The sequence below is a fragment of the Pleurodeles waltl genome, chromosome 1_2 (assembly GCF_031143425.1).
Source record: "Pleurodeles waltl isolate 20211129_DDA chromosome 1_2, aPleWal1.hap1.20221129, whole genome shotgun sequence".
NCBI lineage: Eukaryota > Metazoa > Chordata > Amphibia > Caudata > Salamandridae > Pleurodeles > Pleurodeles waltl.
Window position 1 is genome coordinate 1,020,735,223 of NC_090437.1, and position 26,236 is coordinate 1,020,761,458.

At 48.3% G+C, this 26,236-nt stretch overlaps 1 protein-coding gene across 2 annotated transcripts in view; it reads right to left on the reverse strand.

The window, feature by feature from the left end:
* Positions 1–26,236, reverse strand: part of N4BP2 (NEDD4 binding protein 2) — a 1,101,392-nt gene that overhangs the window by 355,479 nt on the left and 719,677 nt on the right. For both annotated transcript variants that reach the window (XM_069202011.1, XM_069202014.1), the window contains exon 12: positions 20,345–20,463. In XM_069202011.1, coding sequence (XP_069058112.1) covers positions 20,345–20,463 — 119 coding nt within the window. The remainder of the gene's footprint in view (positions 1–20,344; positions 20,464–26,236) is intronic.

The following is a 26,236-nucleotide window of genomic DNA, read 5'->3' on the forward strand; positions in this document are numbered from 1 at the left end:
ACTTGGAAGGAGATAGAGGGGCCCTCAGCAACGTAGAGAGCCCACGCACAGGAAGGAAGCATCTGCAGAAGTCCTTGAACACGGGTTCTAGAAGTCTGAACACAGCGGTCGTCTCAACACTGCAAAGAGGGGTCCCATGACACCGGAGATCAGCTCAGGGACCTGAGCATCGCAGGACAGAGTGCTGGGGACCTAGGCTCGGATGTGCATGCAGGATTTCTTGGAAATGTGCACAGAAGCCCTTGTAGCTGCAGATCACGCAGTGCACAGGATTACTGTCCGGGGAGGGGTGGCAAGGACTTACCTCTTCCAAATTCGGACAGTCGGACCACTAGACAGTCTGGGTCACTTGGGTCCACCACCTGTGTTCCAGGGGCCACGCTCATCAGGATGAGAGGGGACCCAGAGTACCAGTTAAGCTGAAGTTGGGTGCCTGTTGGAGCAAGGGGAAGATTCCGTCGACCCACAGGAGATTTCTTCATGGCTTCCAGTTTAGGGTGAAGGCAGGCAGCCCCCAGAGCATGCACCACCAGGAAACAGTCGAGAAAGCCAGCAGGATTAGGCGATACAATGTTGCTGATAGTCTTCTGGCTACTTTGTTGCAGTTTTGGAGGCGTCCTGGAGCAGTCAGCGGTCGATCCTTGGCAGAAGTCAAAGAGAGAAGTGCAGAGGAACCCTGATTAATTCTTGCAAGTCGTAATCTGAGGAAAAGTCCACTGGAGAGACCCTAAATAGCCCTCAGAGGAGGAATGGCCACCTAGTCAGGTATGCACTTAACAGGATGGGTCTCTGACGTCACCTACGGGCACTGGCCACTCAGAGGCCTCCAGAGTGCCCCCACACCTCTGGAAACAATATGGCAGAGGTCTGAGACACACTGGAGGAGCTCTGGGCACCACCCCTGGGGTGGTGATGGACATGGTAGTAGTCACTCCCCTTTCCTTTGTCCAGTTTCGCACCAAGGCAGGGGCTAGGGGTTCCCTAAACCGGTGTAGACTGGCTTATGCAAGGAGGGCACCATTTGTGCCCTTCAAGGAATTTCTAGAGGCTGGGGGAGGCTACCCCTCCCCAGCCTTTAACACCTATTTCCAAAGGGAGAGGGTGTAACAACCCCTCTCAGAGGAAATTCTGTGTTCTTCCTTCCTGGGACTGTGCTGCCCAGACCCCAGGAGGGCAGAACCCTGACTGTAGGGTGGCAGCAACTGTAGCTTCAGAGAAAACCCCAGAGAGCTGGCTTGGCAGTACTGGGGGACCATAGTGGAGCCTCCAAGATGCATGGAATTGGCTCCCCAATACCAGATTTGGAATGGGGGGACGATTCCATGATCTGAGACATGTTACATGGCCATATTCGGAGTTACCATTGTGAAGCTACATATACGTATCGACCTATATATAGTGCATGCATGTAATGGTGTCCCTGCACTCACAAAGTCCGGGCAAATGGCCCTGTACTATGTGGAGGCACCTTTGCTAGTGCAAGGGTGCTCTCACACTTAGTACCTTTGTAACTTACCTTGAGCAAGTGAAGGTTAGACATAGAGGTGACTTATAAGTTACTTAAGTGCAGTGAAAATGGCTGTGAAATAACGTGCGTTATTTCACTCAGGCTGCAATGGCAGTCCTATGTAAAGGTTTGTCTGAGCTCCCTATGGGTGGCAAAAGAAATGCTGCAGCCCATATGGATCTCCTGGAACCCCAATACCCTGGGTACCATATGCAAGGGAATTATAAGGGTGTTCCAGTATGCCAATTGAAATTGGTAAAAGTGGTCACTAGCCTATAGTGACAAATTTAAAGGCAGAGAAAGCATGAGCACTGAGGTTCTGATTTGCAGAGCCTCAATGACACAGTTAGGCACTACACAGGTATACACATTCAGGCCACAAACTATGAGCACTGGAGTCCTGGCTAGCAGGATCCCAGTGAGACAGGCAAAAACATACTGACATACATGTAAAATTGGGGGTAACATGCCAAGAAAGATGGTACTTTTCTAAACCCTTTTATTGCATTCTTGCAGTTTTTTGCATATTTATAGTTTATAGTTTTACTCTTCCTCCATCTTTCTGATCTCTGTGTTTTTCCCCCTCTTGCTCTAGGTAAATATCTAATGTGTAAAAGTAAGTCCAGGCCTCTACAAATAAGTTATGGGGGCCTCCACTGGCAATCACCGGCTCAAATTAAGCATTGGTTACTAGTATCATGTATGTATATGAAGATAAGCTTAAAAATTCAAACTAAGACCCTTATGGGACGAAGTATCCATCAGAAAAATACATTTATGATTGCTCATACCTTAGGCCCTTTGTAAAGAAATGGCTCCCTGTTGCAGTTACCCCCCACTTTTTGCCTGATACTGATGCTGACTTGACTGAGAAGTGTGCTGGGACCCTGCTAACCAGGCCCCAGCACCAGTGTTCCTTCACCTAAAATGTACCATTGTATCCACAATTGGCACACCTTGGCATTCAAATAAGTCCCTTGTAACTGGTACTTCTAGTACCAAGGGCCCTGATGCCAAGGAAGGTCTCTAAGGGCTGCAGCATGTCTTATGCCACCCTGGAGACCTCTCACTCAGCACAGACACCCTGCTTGCCAGCTTGTGTGTGCTAGTGAGGACAAAACGAGTAAGTCGACATGGCACTCCCCTCAGGGTGCCATGCCAGCCTCTCACTGCCTATGCAGTATAGGTAAGACACCCCTCTAGCAGGCCTTACAGCCCTAAGGCAGGGTGCACTATACCATAGGTGAGGGTACCAGTGCATGAGCATGGTACCCCTACAGTGTCTAAACAAAACCTTAGACATTGTAAGTGCAGGGTAGCCATAAGAGTATATGGTCTGGGAGTTTGTCAAGCACGAACTCCACAGCACCATAATGGCTACACTGAAAACTGGGAAGTTTGGTATCAAACTTCTCAGCACAATAAATGCACACTGATGCCAGTGTACATTTTATTGTAAAATACACCCCAGAGGGCACCTTAGAGGTGCCCCCTGAAACTTAACCGACTATCTGTGTAGGCTGACTAGTTTTAGCAGCCTGCCACAAACCGAGACATGTTGCTGGCCCCATGGGGAGAGTGCCTTTGTCACTCTGAGGCCAGTAACAAAGCCTGCACTGGGTGGAGATGCTAACACCTCTCCCAGGCAGGAATTGTCACACCTGGCGGTGAGCCTCAAAGGCTCACCTCCTTTGTGCCAACCCAGCAGGACACTCCAGCTAGTGGAGTTGCCCGCCCCCTCCGGCCCGGCCCCCACTTTTGGCGGCAAGGCCGGAGAAAATAATGAGAAAAACAAGGAGGAGTCACTGGCCAGTCAGGACAGCCCCTAAGGTGTCCTGAGCTGAAGTGACTCTAACTTTTAGAAATCCTCCATCTTGCAGATGGAGGATTCCCCCAATAGGGTTAGGATTGTGTCCCCCTCCCCTTGGGAGGAGGCACAAAGAGGGTGTACCCACCCTCAGGGCTAGTAGCCATTGGCTACTAACCCCCCAGACCTAAACACGCCCTTAAATTTAGTATTTAAGGGCTACCCTGAACCCTAGAAAATTAGATTCCTGCAACTACAAGAAGAAGGACTGCCCAGCTGAAAACCCCTGCAGCGGAAGACCAGAAGACGACAACTGCCTTGGCTCCAGAAACTCACCGGCCTGTCTCCTGCCTTCCAAAGATCCTGCTCCAGCGACGCCTTCCAAAGGGACCAGCGACCTCGACATCCTCTGAGGACTGCCCCTGCTTCGAAAAGACAAGAAACTCCCGAGGACAGCGGACCTGCTCCAAGAAAAGCTGCAACTTTGTTTCCAGCAGCTTTAAAGAACCCTGCAAGCTCCCCGCAAGAAGCGTGAGACTTGCAACACTGCACCCGGCGACCCCGACTCGGCTGGTGGCGATCCAACACCTCAGGAGGGACCCCAGGACTACTCTAAGACTGTGAGTACAAAAACCTGTCCCCCCTGAGCCCCCACAGCGCCGCCTGCAGAGGGAATCCCGAGGCTTCCCCTGACCGCGACTCTTTGAACCTAAAGTCCCGACGCCTGGGAGAGACCCTGCACCCGCAGCCCCCAGGACCTGAAGGACCGGACTTTCACTGGAGAAGCGACCCCCAGGAGTCCCTCTCCCTTGCCCAAGTGGAGGTTTCCCCGAGGAATCCCCCCCTTGCCTGCCTGCAGCGCTGAAGAGATCCAGAGATCTCTCATAGACTAACATTGCGAACCCGACGCTTGTTTCTACACTGCACCCGGCCGCCCCCGCGCTGCTGAGGGTGAAATTTCTGTGTGGACTTGTGTCCCCCCCGGTGCCCTACAAAACCCCCCTGGTCTGCCCTCCGAAGACGCGGGTACTTACCTGCAAGCAGACCGGAACCGGGGCACCCCCTTCTCTCCATTCTAGCCTATGTGTTTTGGGCACCACTTTGGACTCTGCACCTGACCGGCCCTGAGCTGCTGGTGTGGTGACTTTGGGGTTGCTCTGAACCCCCAACGGTGGGCTACCTTGGACCAAGAACTAAGCCCTGTAAGTGTCTTACTTACCTGGTTAACCTAACAAATACTTACCTCCCCTAGGAACTGTGAAAATTGCACTAAGTGTCCACTTTTAAAACAGCTATTTGTGAATAACTTGAAAAGTATACATGCAATTTTGATGATTTGAAGTTCCTAAAGTACTTACCTGCAATACCTTTCGAATGAGATATTACATGTAGAATTTGAACCTGTGGTTCTTAAAATAAACTAAGAAACGATATTTTTCTATACAAAAACCTATTGGCTGGATTTGTCTCTGAGTGTGTGTACCTCATTTATTGTCTATGTGTATGTACAACAAATGCTTAACACTATTCCTTGGATAAGCCTACTGCTCGACCACACTACCACAAAATAGAGCATTAGTATTATCTATTTTTACCACTGTTTTACCTCTAAGGGGAACCCTTGGACTCTGTGCATGCTATTCCTTACTTTGAAATAGCACATACAGAGCCAACTTCCTACATTGGTGGATCAGCGGTGGGGTACAAGACTTTGCATTTGCTGGACTACTCAGCCAATACCTGATCACACGACAAATTCCAAAATTGTCATTAGAAATTGATTTTTGCAATTTGAAAAGTTTTCTAAATTCTTAAAAGACCTGCTAGGGCCTTGTGTTAGATCCTGTTTAGCATTTCTTTTAGAGTTTAAAAGTTTGTAAAAGTTTGAATTAGATTCTAGAACCAGTTGTAGATTCTTAAAAAGTATTCCAACTTTTAGAAGCAAAATGTCTAGCACAGATGTGACTGTGGTGGAACTCGACACCACACCTTACCTCCATCTTAAGATGAGGGAGCTAAGGTCACTCTGTAAAATAAAGAAAATAACAATGGGCCCCAAACCTACCAAAATACAGCTCCAGGAGCTTTTGGCAGAGTTTGAAAAGGCCAACCCCTCTGAGGGTGGCAACTCAGAGGAAGAGGATAGTGACTTGGAGGAAAATTCCCCCCTACCAATCCTATCTAGGGAGAACAGGGTCCCTCAAACCCTGACTCCAAAAATAATAGTCAGAGATGCTGGTTCCCTCACAGGAGAGACCAACACCTCTGAAATCACTGAGGATAGCCCCAGTGAAGAGGACATCCAGTTAGCCAGGATGGCCAAAAGATTGGCTTTGGAAAGACAGATCCTAGCCATAGAAAGGGAAAGACAAGAGATGGGCCTAGGACCCATCAATGGTGGCAGCAACTTAAATAGGGTCAGAGATTCTCCTGACATCCTAAAAATCCCCAAAGGGATTGTAACAAAATATGAAGATGGTGATGACATCACCAAATGGTTCACAGCTTTTGAGAGGGCTTGTGTAACCAGAAAAGTGAACAGATCTCACTGGGGTGCTCTCCTTTGGGAAATGTTCACTGGAAAGTGTAGGGATAGACTCCTCACACTCTCTGGAAAAGATGCAGAATCTTATGACCTCATGAAGGGTACCCTGATTGAGGGCTTTGGATTCTCCACTGAGGAGTATAGAATTAGATTCAGGGGGGCTCAAAAATCCTCGAGCCAGACCTGGGTTGACTTTGTAGACTACTCAGTAAAAACACTAGATGGTTGGTTAACTGGAAATGAAGTGTGTGACTATGTTGGGCTTTATAATTTGTTTATGAAAGAACACATTTTAAGTAACTGCTTCAATGAAAAGTTGCATCAGTATCTGGTAGACCTAGGTCCAATTTCTCCCCAAGAATTGGGAAAGAAGGCAGACCACTGGGTCAAGACTAGGGTAACCAAAACTTCCACTGGGGGTGACCAAAAGAAAGGGGTTACAAAAACTCCCCAGGAGAAAGTGGGTGACACTAGAAACAAAGAAAAAGAGTCCTCTGTAGGCCCCCAAAAACCAGAACAGGTGGGTGGGCCCCAAGACACAACCCAAAACAAAGGTGGGTACCAGGGTAAGAACTGGGATGCCACTAAGGCATGGTGCCACAACTGTAAACAGTCTGGGCACCACACCAAGGACACTTCTTGTCCCAAAAACAAACCCCAGAACAAGATTCCAGGGGTAACCAGTGTAGCCATGGGAGATGACTCCTCAGATGAGGAGGTCTTCATAGCCTTCAACTGGAAACAGGGCCCAACAGGTGAGTTGGAGATTCCAGAGGGAAGTAGACACTTCCACCACCTACTGGTGAATGGAATCCCAACCACTGCCCTGAGAGACACTTGTGCCAGTCACACTATTGTGCATGACAGGCTGGTGCTCTCAAACCAGTACATCCCAGGTGAGACTGCCAGGGTAAGAGTTAGCCTAGACAGGGTCACTAAGAGGCCTGTGGCTTTAGTGCCCATAGAAGTGGGTGGCACTCTTAGCTGGAGAAGGGTAGTAGTCAGTACAGACCTCCCCCTTGATTGTCTCCTTGGAAATGACTACCCAGAGGTTAGTCAGAGCCCAAGAGAGGAACTGGTCCAGTGCCAGTCCTCTCCCAAGGATTCTGGAAGTCCTGCCTCTGCAGTAAATGCAAGCAGGCCCCAGAAGAAGAAGAAAAGAAAACAGAGTAGGAAGGGTGGACAACCTTTAGCCAAGGTTACAGCAAGCCAAGGAGATTCTGCTCCAGTAGGGGAGAACTCCAAAAATGGCCCTGATAAAGTCCAACCTGACCCACAAGAAGTCCTGGCTAGTCAGGCAACTGTTAAACCTGAGTGGGTGGCTCCTCAGCTAACAGAAGAAAGAGTGGAAGAAGGGTGTTTACTACAAGATGTGGTAACCCCCCACTCTAATACAGCAGACAGGCAACCTGAACCCAAAGAAGCCTGTAACTTAGCCCCTTCCCTTTTAGGTGAAGAGCTAAAGGTGTGGTTCTGGGCACTGACAGCTGTCAGTGGCCTCTGCTGGGTGTTAGCCTTTATGGCTGCACTATCCTTGGCATGGTGGTCTGACCCCATGCCAAATAACAAGTTAGGCCCCCTGACCCTGTTGGTCATGGTGGGGTTACTCCAGCTCTGGGTAACCTCTTTGGGTAAGCTAGGGGTGACCCTGGCTAAGATAAGATTAGCAGAGGTGGATACCTCTGACCTCAAAATAGAGAGAATGGGTGAAGACATAAAAAGCACAGACAAGAGGCAGTTCAGACTAGGTCCTATCACTGTGGAAGTGGGTCAGTTCCCCAGAGGGAATGACCTGAACAGGAGGATGTAAGGCAGAGTAGGCCCTGCAACAAACCAGCCATTTCCTCTACTCTTCCTCGCCTGACAGACTAGGAAGACTCTTCCAGCGTTGGCTGAGTCTCCTGGCCTGTGGGCTGGGGGGGGCTTGTGTAAAGAAATGGCTCCCTGTTGCAGTTACCCCCCACTTTTTGCCTGATACTGATGCTGACTTGACTGAGAAGTGTGCTGGGACCCTGCTAACCAGGCCCCAGCACCAGTGTTCCTTCACCTAAAATGTACCATTGTATCCACAATTGGCACACCCTGGCATTCAGATAAGTCCCTTGTAACTGGTACTTCTAGTACCAAGGGCCCTGATGCCAAGGAAGGTCTCTAAGGGCTGCAGCATGTCTTATGCCACCCTGGAGACCTCTCACTCAGCACAGACACCCTGCTTGCCAGCTTGTGTGTGCTAGTGAGGACAAAACGAGTAAGTCGACATGGCACTCCCCTCAGGGTGCCATGCCAGCCTCTCACTGCCTATGCAGTATAGGTAAGACACCCCTCTAGCAGGCCTTACAGCCCTAAGGCAGGGTGCACTATACCATAGGTGAGGGTACCAGTGCATGAGCATGGTACCCCTACAGTGTCTAAACAAAACCTTAGACATTGTAAGTGCAGGGTAGCCATAAGAGTATATGTCTGGGAGTTTGTCAAGCACGAACTCCACAGCACCATAATGGCTACACTGAAAACTGGGAAGTTTGGTATCAAACTTCTCAGCACAATAAATGCACACTGATGCCAGTGTACATTTTATTGTAAAATACACCCCAGAGGGCACCTTAGAGGTGCCCCCTGAAACTTAACCGACTATCTGTGTAGGCTGACTAGTTTTAGCAGCCTGCCACAAACCGAGACATGTTGCTGGCCCCATGGGGAGAGTGCCTTTGTCACTCTGAGGCCAGTAACAAAGCCTGCACTGGGTGGAGATGCTAACACCTCTCCCAGGCAGGAATTGTCACACCTGGCGGTGAGCCTCAAAGGCTCACCTCCTTTGTGCCAACCCAGCAGGACACTCCAGCTAGTGGAGTTGCCCGCCCCCTCCGGCCCGGCCCCCACTTTTGGCGGCAAGGCCGGAGAAAATAATGAGAAAAACAAGGAGGAGTCACTGGCCAGTCAGGACAGCCCCTAAGGTGTCCTGAGCTGAAGTGACTCTAACTTTTAGAAATCCTCCATCTTGCAGATGGAGGATTCCCCCAATAGGGTTAGGATTGTGTCCCCCGCCCCTTGGGAGGAGGCACAAAGAGGGTGTACCCACCCTCAGGGCTAGTAGCCATTGGCTACTAACCCCCCAGACCTAAACACGCCCTTAAATTTAGTATTTAAGGGCTACCCTGAACCCTAGAAAATTAGATTCCTGCAACTACAAGAAGAAGGACTGCCCAGCTGAAAACCCCTGCAGCGGAAGACCAGAAGACGACAACTGCCTTGGCTCCAGAAACTCACCGGCCTGTCTCCTGCCTTCCAAAGATCCTGCTCCAGCGACGCCTTCCAAAGGGACCAGCGACCTCGACATCCTCTGAGGACTGCCCCTGCTTCGAAAAGACAAGAAACTCCCGAGGACAGCGGACCTGCTCCAAGAAAAGCTGCAACTTTGTTTCCAGCAGCTTTAAAGAACCCTGCAAGCTCCCCGCAAGAAGCGTGAGACTTGCAACACTGCACCCGGCGACCCCGACTCGGCTGGTGGCGATCCAACACCTCAGGAGGGACCCCAGGACTACTCTAAGACTGTGAGTACAAAAACCTGTCCCCCCTGAGCCCCCACAGCGCCGCCTGCAGAGGGAATCCCGAGGCTTCCCCTGACCGCGACTCTTTGAACCTAAAGTCCCGACGCCTGGGAGAGACCCTGCACCCGCAGCCCCCAGGACCTGAAGGACCGGACTTTCACTGGAGAAGCGACCCCCAGGAGTCCCTCTCCCTTGCCCAAGTGGAGGTTTCCCCGAGGAATCCCCCCCTTGCCTGCCTGCAGCGCTGAAGAGATCCCGAGATCTCTCATAGACTAACATTGCGAACCCGACGCTTGTTTCTACACTGCACCCGGCCGCCCCCGCGCTGCTGAGGGTGAAATTTCTGTGTGGACTTGTGTCCCCCCCGGTGCCCTACAAAACCCCCCTGGTCTGCCCTCCGAAGACGCGGGTACTTACCTGCAAGCAGACCGGAACCGGGGCACCCCCTTCTCTCCATTCTAGCCTATGTGTTTTGGGCACCACTTTGGACTCTGCACCTGACCGGCCCTGAGCTGCTGGTGTGGTGACTTTGGGGTTGCTCTGAACCCCCAACGGTGGGCTACCTTGGACCAAGAACTAAGCCCTGTAAGTGTCTTACTTACCTGGTTAACCTAACAAATACTTACCTCCCCTAGGAACTGTGAAAATTGCACTAAGTGTCCACTTTTAAAACAGCTATTTGTGAATAACTTGAAAAGTATACATGCAATTTTGATGATTTGAAGTTCCTAAAGTACTTACCTGCAATACCTTTCGAATGAGATATTACATGTAGAATTTGAACCTGTGGTTCTTAAAATAAACTAAGAAACGATATTTTTCTATACAAAAACCTATTGGCTGGATTTGTCTCTGAGTGTGTGTACCTCATTTATTGTCTATGTGTATGTACAACAAATGCTTAACACTATTCCTTGGATAAGCCTACTGCTCGACCACACTACCACAAAATAGAGCATTAGTATTATCTATTTTTACCACTGTTTTACCTCTAAGGGGAACCCTTGGACTCTGTGCATGCTATTCCTTACTTTGAAATAGCACATACAGAGCCAACTTCCTACACCCTTAATTCAGAATTTACACGAAACAGTCCCTAAAAATAACTGTCTAGCTATGTTGGATACAGGAAATTTGCCTGCAGACTGTTCAAGTAAGGGAAATCTCTAAAGTGTCCTAGAAGATGCTTTGAAATCCCCTAGGATCGTATAAAAATATGAACGCAAAGCTAATGCCTTAAGACCATACTAAGTGGAAAGAACAGGGAGATACTAAGCAAAGAATGTGCTCTACGGAACAGCCTTTCTTTTCCATATGCACTCCATGCCAACAGCTAGTAGACTAAAGTGATGCTGCAACCTAAAAAATGTATTTAATAGCTGTCATGTTATTTTAAGCTGTTGAGCTTACTACAGTAGCATTTCTGCTTTTTGCATTGATGCAAAGTTGCTGACGTTGGAACTGCATCTTTACTTCTACACTAACTGTTTGTGAGGAGACCACAAACCTACTTGACAGTATGACACCTGGCTGCTTAGAATTATGCCATAGTAGGGAGTCTGTACCAGCCTGTCCCTCAGTACAGCCTTTTTGAGGAAATTGATAGCATTTAGGCCCTCATTGCAACCCTGGCGGTTGGTGTTAAAGTGGTGGTAATACCACCAACAGGCCAGCGGTAAGTACAACCAAATTATAACCATGGCGGTGTTATCTCCGATAGACAGCCAATGTACCACACAGACCGTCAGAACAGAAACAACAGCCACCATGGCGGTAAACGTCTACAGCCAGGCGGAAGTGAATGTTTCGCCTACAGTATTATGACATGCTAAACCGCCTTTAGCCACCTTTTCCAGGGCGGTTCCAACGACATCAAAAGCCTGGTGGAAACACTGCACAGAACTGAAAGGTCTCACCGTTGGAGACACAGGGAACAACCACGCCGCCATGGAGCCCAAGCTGCATGTCTTCCCCATGATGTTCTACCTGCTGCTCCACCACGAACATCAACACCAGTGAAACCGACGACGGTGAATACAGCCGCCTAGCACACAAGGGAGGGAGGGAGGAAAAAAAGAGTGACACACACACGCAACACCCCTCCCCCCCCCCCACAACACCATACACAAGATCAGCTGCATCACAAAAACATTTGTACCCGGTACCTCGGATGAATAATGCAAGGACAAAACGATTTTGAGAAAGTGAATGTAATGAGAGAAACACATCAAGATAAATAAGTGAGGCAACACACATATGTACACAAAAAGGGACACAGCCCGTCCACAATCTACTAAGTCCACATGGCCACAGGCCAAAGTCCAAGACCAAACATGGCACCTGCCTCAACACGGAGAGAACACTGCAGGGGCATCTGTTGGTAAATAGGCAGGCACCTCAGGGGGATGGGGGGCACCTCAGTTGGGAGATGGAACAACACCACTGGTTCTGTAGGGGGCAACATGCCCTGTGCTTGGTCCTGGGGAGTGCAAGGCTACAGTCTCACGAGTGGGTGACTTGCCCACTTGCTCTAGAGGGGGAAACATGCCCTTTGCTTGGTCCTGGGGAGTGCAAGGCCACAGTCTCTCGAGTGGGTGACTTGCCCGCTGGTCCTGGAGGGGGCATCGTGCCCTGTGCTCTTGGTCCTGGGGAGGCTGGGGTAGGTGGGTGTCTTACCCACTGGATCTGGAGGGGGCATCGTGCCCTGTGCTCTAGATCCTGGGGAGGCTGGGCTAGATGGGTGTCTTACCCACTGGTTCTGGAGGGGGCATTGTGCCCTGTGCTCTTGATCCTGGGAAGTGCAAGGTCACAGTCTCTCAGGTGGGTGTCATACCCACAGGATTTGCAGGAGGCAGGCCGCACAGCAGCCCATGGAGGCAGGATTACATACCGTCAACCAGCGGTGACGGCTGCTCAGTGAGGGTGCTGCTGCTGGTGGGGGGAGGTTCCTGCCCATCCCCTGCAACCTCGGACAGCTGCTCACTGGAGGTGGTGATGGTGCTGCTGGGGGAGAGGGGAAGCTCCTGCCCATCCCCTGCAACCCTGGTCAGCTACTCACTGGAGTTGGTGGTGGTGCTGATGGGGGGGGAGGCTCCTGCCCATCCCCTGCAACCTCGGATGGCTGCACAACCATGGCTGGTGGTGGGGCCTCCATCACAGTTCCTGCCCCAAGCACCTTGCTCTTCCTGCCTGCTGGTGCAGGCTCATTTCCCTTCTTGGTAGCAGCTTGGTCAGGCTCCTTTCCCTTCTTGGCAGCAGCTTGGGCAGGCTCCTTTCCCTTCTTGGCGGGAGCTTGGGCAGGCTCCTTTCTTTTCTTGGCAACTGCTTGGGCAGGCTCTTTCACCTTCGTGGACTGGGTGGCTGAGGTGCTTGCTGGGTTCTTCCCACCCTGGCCAGACGTGCAGGACGGGGCAGGAGCGGGGTAGGGAAGAGGTCAATGGTGGATAGGAAGAGTTTTTTAGGGACACTGGGGTGGGAAGAGGGAGAAGGTTTGGGAGTGGAGGAAGAGGGAGTGATTGTTGGAGGTGTCTCTCTCCTGATTTGGGGTGCAGATGCATGGGCTGGATGCTGTAGTGATGTTAATGGTTGTTGGGTGTCTGAGTGCTTGCATTTGTGTACCAAAGGACGGGGGGGGGAGACACAGTGGGAGAGGACACAGGGGACAAGTGCATGGCTGTTGTGAAGGTGTCTGCCAGTGAGGTGTGTGTTCTGCTTGGTTTGGTGGTGATGCTGGTAGTGGTTGATGATGTAGTGCATGCAGGTGTGAGTGTGGACGGAACTGGGTGGGAGGTGGAGGTGGAGGAGGAGGAGAAGGGGAGGGGAAGGGGGAGACAGTGGAAATAGTGGATGTTGGTATGTCTGTATCTGGAAGGTGCTTGTGTGAGTGCCTGTTGGATGAAGTGTGGTGCTTGTGTTTGCCTGAACCACTTTTGTGTGTTGTCTTGTGTGCATGCTCGTCTGGCTGTGTGCTTGGGATGGGTTAGGGTTGATGAGAATGGGACTGGGAAGTGGAAGTTGGAGGGGGGACGGTAGAAACTGGGACAATGGCTGCCATCAGAGAGGAGGCCAGAGCCTGAATCGATCTCTGCTGGGCCGCCAATCCAGTGTGAATGCATGAGTCTGTTGCATCTGGGCTGCCAGCTTCTGGATGGCATTCACAATGGTGGACTGCCCTACAGAGAGGAATCTCAGGTCAATAGCCTCCTCACTCAGGGCAGCAGGGCTCACTGAGGCAGGGCCTTAGGTGCCTGGGGTGAAGGAGATGCCCACCCTCCTGGGTGAGCGGGTACGACCAACTCGATGAGGGGCTGCTGGGAGGGTGGTGCTGGTACGGGGATGGCGGCTGTACCTGTAGCTGGGGTGGTCACAGAGGTGTCCGCCACCAACAGGGAGCTTCCATTGGAGGAGGTATCTGTGTCAGAACTGTCCCCTTCAGTCTCTGCCGTGGTGCTCCCCTTGCCCTCCGTCCCACTTGTGCCCTCAAAGTCGGTTAGCTCTGCCTCCTGGGTCCTGTGGGATGCAGCTCCCTCCGTCACCGGTGCCACTGCTCCTCCACCAGATGATGCTAATGCACATAAGGACAGGATGACAAAACAATAAGGGAGGGGGAGAGACAAAAGATACACTTGGTCAGTGGCTGCACCAACCCCACCATTGGCGTACACAGCACCCTCACACACAGGGATCAGGTCTATGCAATATGCCATAGCACTACCAGAGAAAAGGTTTGTTTCCAAGGCATGGGGAGGGGCACACACCGCCAAATGCAGCACACCTGGGACCCACGTAGCCCTGACCAGTAGTGGATGCTTACAAGCTAGGTAGCAGGATTATCCCCTCAAAACCCAAGCCACCAGGGGACCTACGCTGCAATGTCAGGCCCGCCCCAGGGGCACCCACTGACACACATCCTCCACCCGGATACCACAATACCTTGCGTAAGTTATAATGATGGGCACTGTACTCACCCCCTTGTGGCTGCTGTGATACCCTCAAGCCAGTATGCGGCCCATCGGGGTCAGGGTTCGACGGGCACCCCTTCCTCGTTGAGAGGCCATCCCCAGCTGGGCCTCCGCCGTCTTCCGTGCCCAGCGTCTCAGGTCTTGCCACAGTTTCCGGCAGTAGGTGATCCGTCTGCCATAGACCCCCAGGGTCCGCAAGTCCTTGGCGATGGCACGCCATATACCCTTCTTTTGATGGGCGCTGACCTGCAGAGGCAATACACACAGTGAAAACCATTAGACGAGTCCAGCTTGTTACAAAAATGGGCCACCATACCAGTTTCCATCACCACTGGCACACACACTGCCCAGCACACAACCTGTACGCCACCAAGAGAACTTCCACCCACGCCCCCTTACACAAGGCCTTCACACACACCACTCCATGCATTGATGCCACATGCATTGTGCCCAGAGTGTACTCACCTGTTGGTCTGGAGGCCCATACAGCAGTCCATACTGGGGTAGGTTGGACCCCATCCACCAGTCTCTCCAACTCCACCAGAGTGAAGGCAGGGGCCCTTTCCCCAGTCACACAGCCCATGGTAGGCTGCAGACACAGGTCACAGCAGCACATGCAGTGTAGGTCCTCTCCTGTGGATGATCAGGTAGCAAGTGAGGAATCAGATAGAAAATGGCGGACACGTCTGTGGCGGTGAATACCGTCACGGCCGGTGTAGATTGCCATTGGCCACTGTACCACATAGGGCCCAATGTTACCCAATAAGGGGTTGCACAGTGGTTCCCGACCGTCTCCCGCAATGTCGCACAACGTCAGCAGAATTACCTCACTTCTACCTGTCCCTCCACACAGGACAGGCGGATGTCATTTCACGGGGTCGGGGGGGGGGGACGTCAGGCCCTGGATATCTGCTGCGTCACTGTAGAAATTTGGACATACTATACTAGTCACACTTACCCATTGCAAGTTAACAGCATGCAAAGTTCTGTTTTAGCCCCACTGTTAATTTTGTGACCGGCTCGTCACTCTTCTGCCCCATAGATTGCTACCGCTGCAGATGAATGGAAGATGGAGACATATCCCCGTGTAGAGACCCCTGGTGGACTTGGCAACAATGGAGGACAGGCACACCATCCTCACCTAAAGAACTGAAAGGGCCACAATCACAGAGCTGTGTGCCCAATTGGAGCCTGACCTGATATCTGCTATCCGTCACCCACTGGGATCCACCCTCTTGTGCAAGTTCTATCAGTGCTCCATTTCCTGGCAACTGGTTCTTTCCAAGTGACTGTGGGCTTGGCAGCAGGAATGTCACAGCCAATGTTCTCAATAGTGCTGATCAGAGTGTTGTCTGCCCTGGTTAAACACATGTGCAGCTACATTGTTTTCCCCCAGGTTGAAGATTTGGCCACAGTGAAGGCCGAGTTCTATGCAATGGGACATATCCCCAACATAATTGGCTCGACTGATGGAACACATATTGCATTTGTCCCCCCCATAAAAATGAACAGGTGTTCAGAAATCGTAAGAGTTTCCACTCTATGAATGAACAGATGGTGTGCTTGGCGGACCAGTACATCTCCCCCGTCAATGCAAAGTATCCTGGGTGCATGATGCCTTTATCCTAAGGAATAGCAGCATCCCAAATGTGATGGCCCAACTAAAGAGGCACAGGGTGTGGCTAAGAGGTGAGCCCTGGTCCCCACCCAGTATATGTTGGTGTATGGGTATGGTGTGGGCCATATAGGATAGTGTGTGGCTAAAAGTTGTTCCTCAGTATTTCAGGTGACTCTGGTTACCCAAACCTATCATGGGTGCTGACCCCTGTGAGGAATGCCAGGACAAGGGCAGAAGAACGTTATAATGAGGCCCATGGGCAAACCAGAAGGATCATTTAAAGGACCTTTGGCCTGCTGAAGGGCAGGTTACGGTACCTCCATCTAACAGGTGGATCCCTGAGCTACTCACCCAAGAAGGTCTGCCAGATTATAGTGTCATGCTGCATGTTGCACAACCTTGCCCTGAGATGCCATGTGCCTTTTCTGCAGAAGGAGGAGGCTGGAGATGCCCGTGTAGCAGCAGTGTACCCTGTGGACAGTGAGGAGGCAGAGGATGAGGTCAACAGAATATCAGTCATCAGACAGTGCTTCCAATGACACACAGGTAAGACAGTATTACTTCACATTTCAATGATTTTGGGGGAATTTCTTTGGCACTGGCATGCTGTTATTTCCCACCTCTATGCCCACTTACTGTACCCTTTGGCAATTCATTTTACAGAAGTTGGTGACCTCACATATGCTCCTGGTGTGATCACTGCAGCCATACAGGTCATACACCTATGCTCATTTTCTATACAGTTGAATTGCAATGTCAGTACCTGTTGAAATGAATACATACTTAAAAAAATTGACATACTCCAAAATTCTTTTATTTCCAAGGGTGTTTATTGAAGTGCTAAAATCTAGAGGGGCAAGAGCACTGGGATGGGGTGATGATGGAGGAAAGTCCAGGGTATAGTTCTGGTCTATTTGTAGCACAGGTGCATTGTCCATGGGGACATAGGAAGGGGAGCAATGGCAGTACAAGGTGGACAGGGTGACAGAGTGTGACACAAGGGTGACAATCAGGAGAGTCTCATTTCCTGGTGGGGGTCTTGGCAAGTGTCTCTGGCTTCTGTCTGGAACCCAGGGAACGTTTGCGCGGTGGTTCACCTTCTGCAGGGCGAGGGGTGCTGGTGGCCTGTTGGTCCTGTGGCGCGACCTCCTGGCCACTAGCGGGAGCTGAGGTGGAAGGCTGTTCAGATATCTGGCTAGAGGCAGGGGCCCGCTGTGTGAGACGGCCTCCCTCATAATGTTGGCCATGTCTGCCAGCACCCCTGCAAGGGAGTCCAGGGTGGTGTTAATGGCCTGCAAGTCCTCCCTGATCCCCTGGTACTGTCCCTCCTGCATCTGCCTGTTCTTCTTCACATTGTCCAGGATCTGGCACATCGTGTCCTGGGAATGTTGATATGCTCCCAGGATCTCTGCAAGTGCCTCCTAGAGAGTCAGTTCCCTGGTCCTGTCCTCCCCCTAGCGCACAGGACTCCTCCCAGTTTCCCTGTTGGACTGTGCCTCTGTCCGCTGAACTGTGTGCCCACTGACCCCAGGTCCCTGATTGTCTTGGGTATGAGGGGTGGCCTGGGGTCCCTGTAGCGGTGGACACACTGTTGATTGACATGTCTTAGGGACATAGGTGTGGGTACGCTGGGTGGGTGCTGTGGTGGTGTTTCCTGATGGGGGAGGCTCTGTGGTGGTGTGTGACTGGGCCTGGGTAATCGGCTGTCCAGAGGTCCCTGATGGGCCAGGTTGGTCATCCAGATCCAGAAGACCAGAGTTGCTGTCATCACTGTGGGCCTCTTTTGTGGGGGGACTGGATATTGCTGGCACCTCCTCTCCGCTGACATTGGCTGGGATACCTGTGGGGATGTAATCCGTGGCTTGCCCTCTTTGGTTGGATTTGCCCTGTCAGGTTTCACTGGTGTAAGTTGGTATATGGTGGGTTAGCTGAATTTCTCTTGTGTGCATGCTTTAATGATAGGTGTCCATGCAGGAGTGTGAGTGGTGTGCATGCATTAGTATGGCACGCAGGGCTTGGCATTGGGATAAGTGAGATGTGATGGTGGGGTGTGTGGGAAGTGGTGGAGTGATGGGAGTGAGAGTGAGGGTGGGGGTATGTGATGGCATGCAGGTAGGGGGGGAGTAGTAGTAGCGAGTTCACTTACCTGAGTCCAATCCTCCTCCTACTCCGGCCAGGCCCTCAGGATGCGTGATTGCCAAGACTTGCTCCTCCCATGTTGTTAGTTGTGGGGGAGGAGGTGGGGCTCCACCGCCAGTCCTCTGTACAGCGAGTTGGTGTCTTGCTGCAATGGAATGTACCTTCCCCCGTAGGTCATTCCACCTCTTCCTAATGTCATCCTTAGTACGGCGTTGACCCGGTCCACAATTCTCCGCTATAGCTCTATCTTCCTGGCTATTGATATCTGCTGCACCTGTGCTCCAAATAGCTGTGGCTCTACCCCTATGATTTCCTCCACCATGACCCTTAGCTCCTCCTCTGTTAATCGGGGGGTGTCTTTGTGGTGCCATGGGTGTTGTGTGAGGTGTGTAGGGTGATGTGTTGGGGTGTGTGATGTGGGGTGCGTGAGTGGTATATGGGTATAAGTAGTGTGTGGCTCTGATTTTGTCTGTTGTCTTGCTGTCTGTCTCATGACAAAGGTTTGTAGTCGTAAAGGGTTGCGGGTAATGTGGGTATGTGTTTTATAGTGGTGTGGGTGTGTGTGTGGTTGCCAGGTGTGTGTTGTTTGACTTTTCCAATGTGGTGTTGTTTTGTATGTGTGTGTGTATTTTGAGCGTGACGGTATGTACTGCCAACGGTTTACCGCCACTGTATGTACGCCGTAGTGATTCATGGGTCATAGTGTGGTGGCTGTAGTTCTGTTGGCGTAACAGTGAGGGTTTTGATACTGCCAGTTTATCACTAACCTTTGGGCTGGCGTATTTGTGTATGTGGCTGAACAGTGACGGATTGGTGTATGTGTGTTATATTATGGTGAACGGATTTCCGCGGCGGCGGCGGTATGTTGGCGGCAGTTAGCGTGGCAGTAAGTGGGATTTACCACCAATGTCATAATGAGGGCCGTAATCTCTTAACAGTTAACGTCTGTGAACATATGTATTACTTGTGACTGTAACTGCAGTAGCTCTTTTCCTCTAAATAATTGTGAAAATTTCTACTGGTTCTGTGGTCTCACATCTGCATTTAGTGCGTGTGACAATGTCCATTACTTGTGAGTGAAACTGTAGCGACCATTTATTTTTGCATGTTCTATGTGAAGACATCTAGGTGCAGCGAGTGGGACTACAATCTTTACTTTCTAACGGAATCTCTCTCTATAAGGACATCTTTTCTGTGGACATATAGGGCCTGATTCTAACTTTGGAGGACGGTGTTAAACCGTCCCAAAAGTGGCGGATATACCACCTACCGTATTACGAGTCCATTATATCCTATGGAACTCGTAATACGGTAGGTGGTATATCTGCCACTTTTGGGACGGTTTAACACCGTCCTCCAAAGTTAGAATCAGGCCCATAGTCATTCTTCTCTGTGAAGTCTTTGTGAGGACATCTCATTGATTACTGTGATACTGCTGCTTTTGTTTTCTTTGCAATGTCAGTGAGGACTCCTGTTAGTTGTCGAGAGTACTGCAGTCATACATCTCAATATAATATAAGGTTATGATTGAGGAGCTTACCCTCACTGCGAATTTGCACTGGTTAGTAGGTCCTGGACAACATTAATGAGAAATCCAACTAAGAGTATGGAAGATATTTAGGATTGTATTGTACCTAACTTTACAAATCAAGATATGTTGTCCAGGGGCAAAGTTGGTGATTTTTCAACCTAGCAACATGGATAATAAATTTGTGCTGTGGAAAGAGACCAAAATGTGTCTAATTCTGTGCAGTTCACTATTTCCAAGTACCTCAATTTGTAAATATGCACAATGGAAGACATTTGTAACATCTGATGGCTAGCACTGTCTCAAATATATGTATCAATCACCTTCCTCCCTTTTGGGAATGTCAACCAGGTCCCCACACTATACTGCAGTATGCTCCTTGGAAAATGGTGTATACTCTATCAAACACCAACACAAATAATTAAAACATCTTATAAAGCTAATCCTGTAAAATAAAAAGAAGAGCACCTCTTCCACCACAACAATGTATTCATAAGCTAAGAAACCACTAATTATGACCTAAACAGACCACAAGAAGCATGTATTGTGGCCATCTAGTACATCAGAAAGTGTCCTAGAACAATGTGTAGTTCAGCAACATACTTAAAATGGCACAGAAATTCGAAGCATGGTAAGCATATTTAGTGAGAAAACAATAAAACATTACATTAAAGCATCCAAGAGTACCTACTTGCTCTCTTGAAAAATGTCCAAGAGCAGCTTTTGATCAATGTTTGGAAACATCTGTAAGAGTTGCTTCTCCTTTACAATAGTAGCGCCATCTTTTCTGTGCTGGGGTGAAAATTGCTTCTAGAAACAAGAACACATAATAATAATACATTTCATAATTTTGATTGAACGCACAAAAAATGTTTACGTGGACAGAAATCAACAATAGGATTATTTTCTACTGAGAGGTTTTTGTAACATCTAAGGCAACAATAGCAAAGCTTGAGTTGTCTATCATGGCACTCTTGCTCTAATTGCAGAATTTCTCCTTCCTTTCATTCTCTTTTTCTTCCTACAGCCTTACTCTTTGGAACGCTCTCAAGCAGACTGATGTCAAACTTGGCATAAAAGTAGAACTTTGCTCATAAAGTATTTTTCACTGGTTTGGTCTAAACAGTTTCAGAAGTTTGGGACATATAACTGTTTGGAAAATGCACTGGGTGGGTTGAAAGGGTTAATACTGTTTTTGCATGTTCTATGTGAAGTTTCAGTCCACAGAGGTCTCATGGCTAAAATTTAAAAAATGAAGTTCTCCCATTGGTTAAGGGAGCTTTCTGCTCTCAATGACCATTTTGGATCCATTGACAAAAATCTAAGGCGCCAACCTGACAACACCAATAGGCTAGCTGCAAGACAAGAAGGCATAGCCACTGACCCTACTGGTGTACCCTCAACAGGGCCACAAAATAAATACAAATAAAAACAATTGTCCATAAGGAAATAGTCTGTGGACTAGTTTCCCAGGTGGTAGACTTGACACAACTAAAATGGCGCTGGCATCTATAGCCCAGACAAATGGACTGCACACTCTATGCATCTAAGACAGTGTTCATAGTCCACAGCATTGAACACTGGACTCCAGACTATGGGTGCCATCTGAAGTGTATTGAGTTTATAGCCTAGTTATCAATGACATTGACTGCCGGACCCATCTTGGATGTGTTGAGTCTGCAGCCTGGATAAGTAGTCTGTGGACTACCAACACCTCAATGGGCCTTTTGTACAGTAAAAAAAAAACACAGACCAGAATTTATCAATGTAAAAAGTCACCCTAGGTGTGCACTGAGACCACACAAAAAAAATTAGGGGATCAGTAATAGTTAACTCAACTTTTTGTCAAAGTATATTGATTCCATAGTCCCTGTCCAGAGACCGCAGACTGGGCACACCTCACAATGAGGTCTGTGCTTTCTGTGAGGCCTGTGGAATAATTGACACTTTAAAGACAAATCTGAGCTTCTGATTGATTAAAAGCTTAGAAAACCAGTCTTTTCTCTGGAAACAAAGTCAAATCCACCATTTCCACTAAAGCAATAGGTCTCATCACTTGGCAGACAGACATACTGCTTGAACTATAAAACAAAAAGTCAAAGAAGAGGCAGTCAGAGGTTGCAGAACCATCCACAGCAGAAGCAGGGACTGAAAGTCAGGAAGAGGTTGTCTGGACAGGGCAGAGGTGGCCTCCGTCGTCTCAGAGCTATTCATGCATCCTGAAGGAGAGAAGAAGCTCAATGCCTGGACAGTGACCTGTAAACTCTGTAAGCAAAAGCTCTGCCAAGGACACCAAAGATTGTACTCATTTGTGACATTGACCATGCAAAAACAAATGAAGTGTAAAATAAAAATACCTACATGGGTTGCCAGTGCAAGCGGTACAGAGCAGGAGTGAAACAGAGCGTCTCTCTCCCAAAAAAAGCATCCCAGAAGAGTTGCTGACCAGTCAAGAGAAGAAAGTGATCCTGTACCTGATGATTTTTGCTCAATACTGTATACACTGTAAATTGCACATCTGGTGTGGTGTGAAGAACAAAATAACACAGGAGAGGGGAATATAAAAGAGCGCTTCCACAAGGCTTAGCCGGAGGTCAGGTACTGGGGCTAACCTCTGCTGCACACGGGTGGTGGGGTGGCCTCCCGGCATGGGCATGGGCATGGGCATGGGTTCAGGCCTGCAAGCCAACCATCCACTGAGCACAGTCGTAGGCTAGGCCCTGCTTCCAACCCACTTGCAAAAAGGCCGCATTGAGCTGGGATTATGAATACAGTGTATCATAAAAAGTTAAAAACTGAGTTATGGTTCTGGCTCAAACACGCCAAACCATTAAAGTTCATCGCTTATAGTTTATTAAGTACAAACTGAACACCATAACTGACAGAACCTGCTATAATTTGCACTTGGCAGGTGGCGTGAATTGTGGCATTTGTTGTGCACGTTGAAAATTCTAACTGGGTGTGCACTTCAAACCTTAACTGGTGAATGTCAATGGGTTTACCGGCTGTACAAATCTGAGCCAGAAAAACAACTAAGGGCCTGATTTACATGTTTGTGGTTGCACCGCCAAGCAACGTAGGCAGCAGATACAAGGAGACAGTCAAGTTGATGATGTTCCGCTGGCCGTATTTAGATGTTACATCTCTGCAAAAGGTGCACTGGTGGCTGTTTGCTGACTGACAGACGACATCGCGGGACCCAATGGACAGTAGACATTGACAGAGGCTGTGGAATAGACGTCAGTTACACACGCACACACTGTAACTTTGCCATATGTGTCCCCCCTGCACTACACACGACATAGCACACCACATACTCACCTGTATCCATTGCCATGTCACAACATGTACATGCCGCAAACAAACATTGACAGACATCCACAACACAACATACATTCACCATTGACACTGCACCCACACACGACACAACCACAACACAACTACACACTCATCTACTCAAATACACTCACACACAAGCACAACTACACACATCACAAAATCCACAACCACACAACACAACCCACCACTGCTCACAGCAACACAACATCACAGCCATATAAATGCAAGTGGCGCACATACTGACACAACCACAGCATCCACTCTAGCTCCCTCCCCCTCAACCAGACAATCACATTGCATACACACATATACACACTGACTCACACACACAACTCGCAGCACAACATGACAAATACAGGTGTGACTGTACCATCACTGTGGTGCCAGCATTCATTTGGCAATGAATACTGGCACCATAATGACAGGTGAGTATGTGTGCAATATGTGTTGTGTACCCCCATGTCCCCATCCATGTCTGACCCACTTTTGTCACCAACAAATGCATGTCACAATAACTTTAAAAACAAATCTGTGACACGTATATGTCTGTAGTGGTCCCGACCTCCTGTGCAGTGCCCACCCAACGTACCCTGGCAATGCGGCGTCCCTACCTTAGAATCCGGAAAAGTGGGTGGGTGGTTGGGGGTGGGGCAGGTGGTGGGGGGGTTGTTCGGTTGAGTTTCCTCCATGGGCCGTTTGCAGCAGTGACGGCAGGTGTTGTCCAGTCATGTCCAGTTGAAGACGGGGTTGAACTGGGGGAAAAAGCTGAGTTCTCAGCCAAACCAAAGTATATATGTGTGACACCACTTTGGAGTTCACAGCTGTAATACGGACAAAAGGACATTCAGCCTAGTCGAGAGATAGAAAGGCGACCAGCTCACATGCAGCTCATAATAGTTCATTAATGTCTATTGAGGCTGAAAGGAGACTATCCAATAGTTGCTAGGTGCTGGGCTTCTGCATAAGACAGTTAAAAAAGTGAGAAATTAAATGGATAAAAATGACAAAGGTCAGAGAGGGGTTCACTCACCAGCATGCCTGCCTCCGGAATGTACCAGCATCAGAGCTATGGCAGTCCTCAGTATTAATTATATTCAATAACCTGCAGTCTAATTGATATCCCCAAAGCTGCACAATTTGGCAGATAACCACTTTTAATCAGTGTCCAGTGCTCCTATACAATAAAGGTTCAGTCAACCAGTCTAGTCAATGTTTGCCCCTCAAAGAGGAAGCTGAGATAACGAACTGTGATGTGCTAAGTTCTCCTTGCAGAGGAAACTATGAGGATTCTCATCAAATAAGCTTCAAATAAACAACAGAGCAGCAGTGAGGGATTGGGATGTTCTTTGTGGAAGTTCTCATCCTCCATCTTTCAAATGCCATTATTACATTATTAAATATTTCCAAACAGTTATGGATAATCCCAAAAGGTACAGTAGTAGGTTTTTGCACATATCTGTATCCCAATTAAATTATTCTAATATTTGCAAAGGGGTGCCACAGCAATGACTGCATTTAATGCATGGAAGGCACTCCAAATACTATCGATAATGCTATCATCAGCCAGCACTCCATCAAAAAGTGATCAGGGGGACCCACCTTCAAGTTTTATTAAGACCCTCTCTCTTTGAGGTCTCAATAAAGAGAGGACCTTTATGATCACCTACTATGCAGTTGGGGATTAGGGGAAGCTTCGGAAAAATAGGAAAAAAATGGTAGGATGGAATAACGGCACAGCATATTAGTGGTTTGCGTCCTTACACTCAGATTATTACTCCCTTTCTAGGGGTTTTGTGTTTTTTCACTTTACAAAGAACACACTTGTTCTATTCTTTGGGATGACAGAAGTTAAAAAGTTTGCTTTTTGGTAAACAATTATCAAAGTTTTAACATAATGTTTTCTTTGGCAGGTTAACATGCTTTGATTTTATTAACACTGCACCTTAGACACATAGGGCCTGAATCACAAACTCTATTTTGTAATAAATAAAGCAGTACTACAGTAGTGCTACCTACTTATCATAAATGCAATTCACGTCCATATGGGTGTAAATCTCTGCCTTTCCTATCTTTTCTAAGGGGGAGATCCTCACACACATACGTTTAAAGGTGCGTGGAACCAGGGGAGTAGCAAAAAAACGGGCATACTTACTACTAAACAGGCAGGTTCAGGGAGAAGTAAAGAGCAGTTTATGGAGAAACATGCTCTCACCCACAAAACAGTATGCCCATAGCAATTCATAAACTGCACTTATAAAGTTATTACAGCCAAAAAGGACCTAAAACAGTAGTAAATGTAATTCAGTTCAAAGCTGGAGTAAGTTCAGCACCACACATAGCCAACTCAAGGTACGTACTGCTACACCATCTAACTACAAATAATGGAGGTAGGGACTGCTGGAAATCTCCCTGTGATAAAGTATAGTGAAACACAAATCTATTAAACTTGAAGAAAGAAATTAGCACAAATATTTTCACACTAAACGTTAATGGGAAATTAATTTGATATATTTATTTTAAAGTATTACCTTAAATTTAAAATGTAATTATTTTGAATATATTAAAGTTATTTTTCGGAAGTTTAAATAAAAAAACACCTACAGTACAAAACAATTATTAATGAAAATTAAAAGTGATGTGCAGACTTTACTAAAAGTAATTTGATACTTAATACTGGCATTTTTAAATTATATAAGTTTATTAAAATATGTTAAAATATCTATATTTTTATTTCTAGATGATTTAAAAAAATTACTTATACTCTAAATAAATATAAATCAGTATTATTAACAAAGGGGTTTTATTTGTAGCCCCTACCTATTTTACGAAGAGTGTGTGTTGCAGTATCAGTGGTTGACCATGTGTGGTGCTGGACTTAGTACTATTACGTTTTAGCAATAGTAACTTTAGACTCCTACATTTGGTCCAACCCTCTGTTTCAGGGCTGAAGACATATACGTCTACACTTTTGACTCATTATCCACTCTGAGTTAGTCAACAGCCCAAAGTAGTAAAGTTACTCAAAGGAAAAGTGTAAGAGTAAATTTACTTTTAGCATCTCTATCCACCTGAATCTATACAAAGTACTGAACAATAAAAAGAGATGTAACCACTGACCGTGCTTAAAACACAACACTGTGTTTATTTATTGACTGAGCAGGTCACTTATACCAAGCTTTCATTAACAAAATAGTGATTAACCCTCTACCCATCATTGTGTCAGCTACACACAAACCTAACTAGC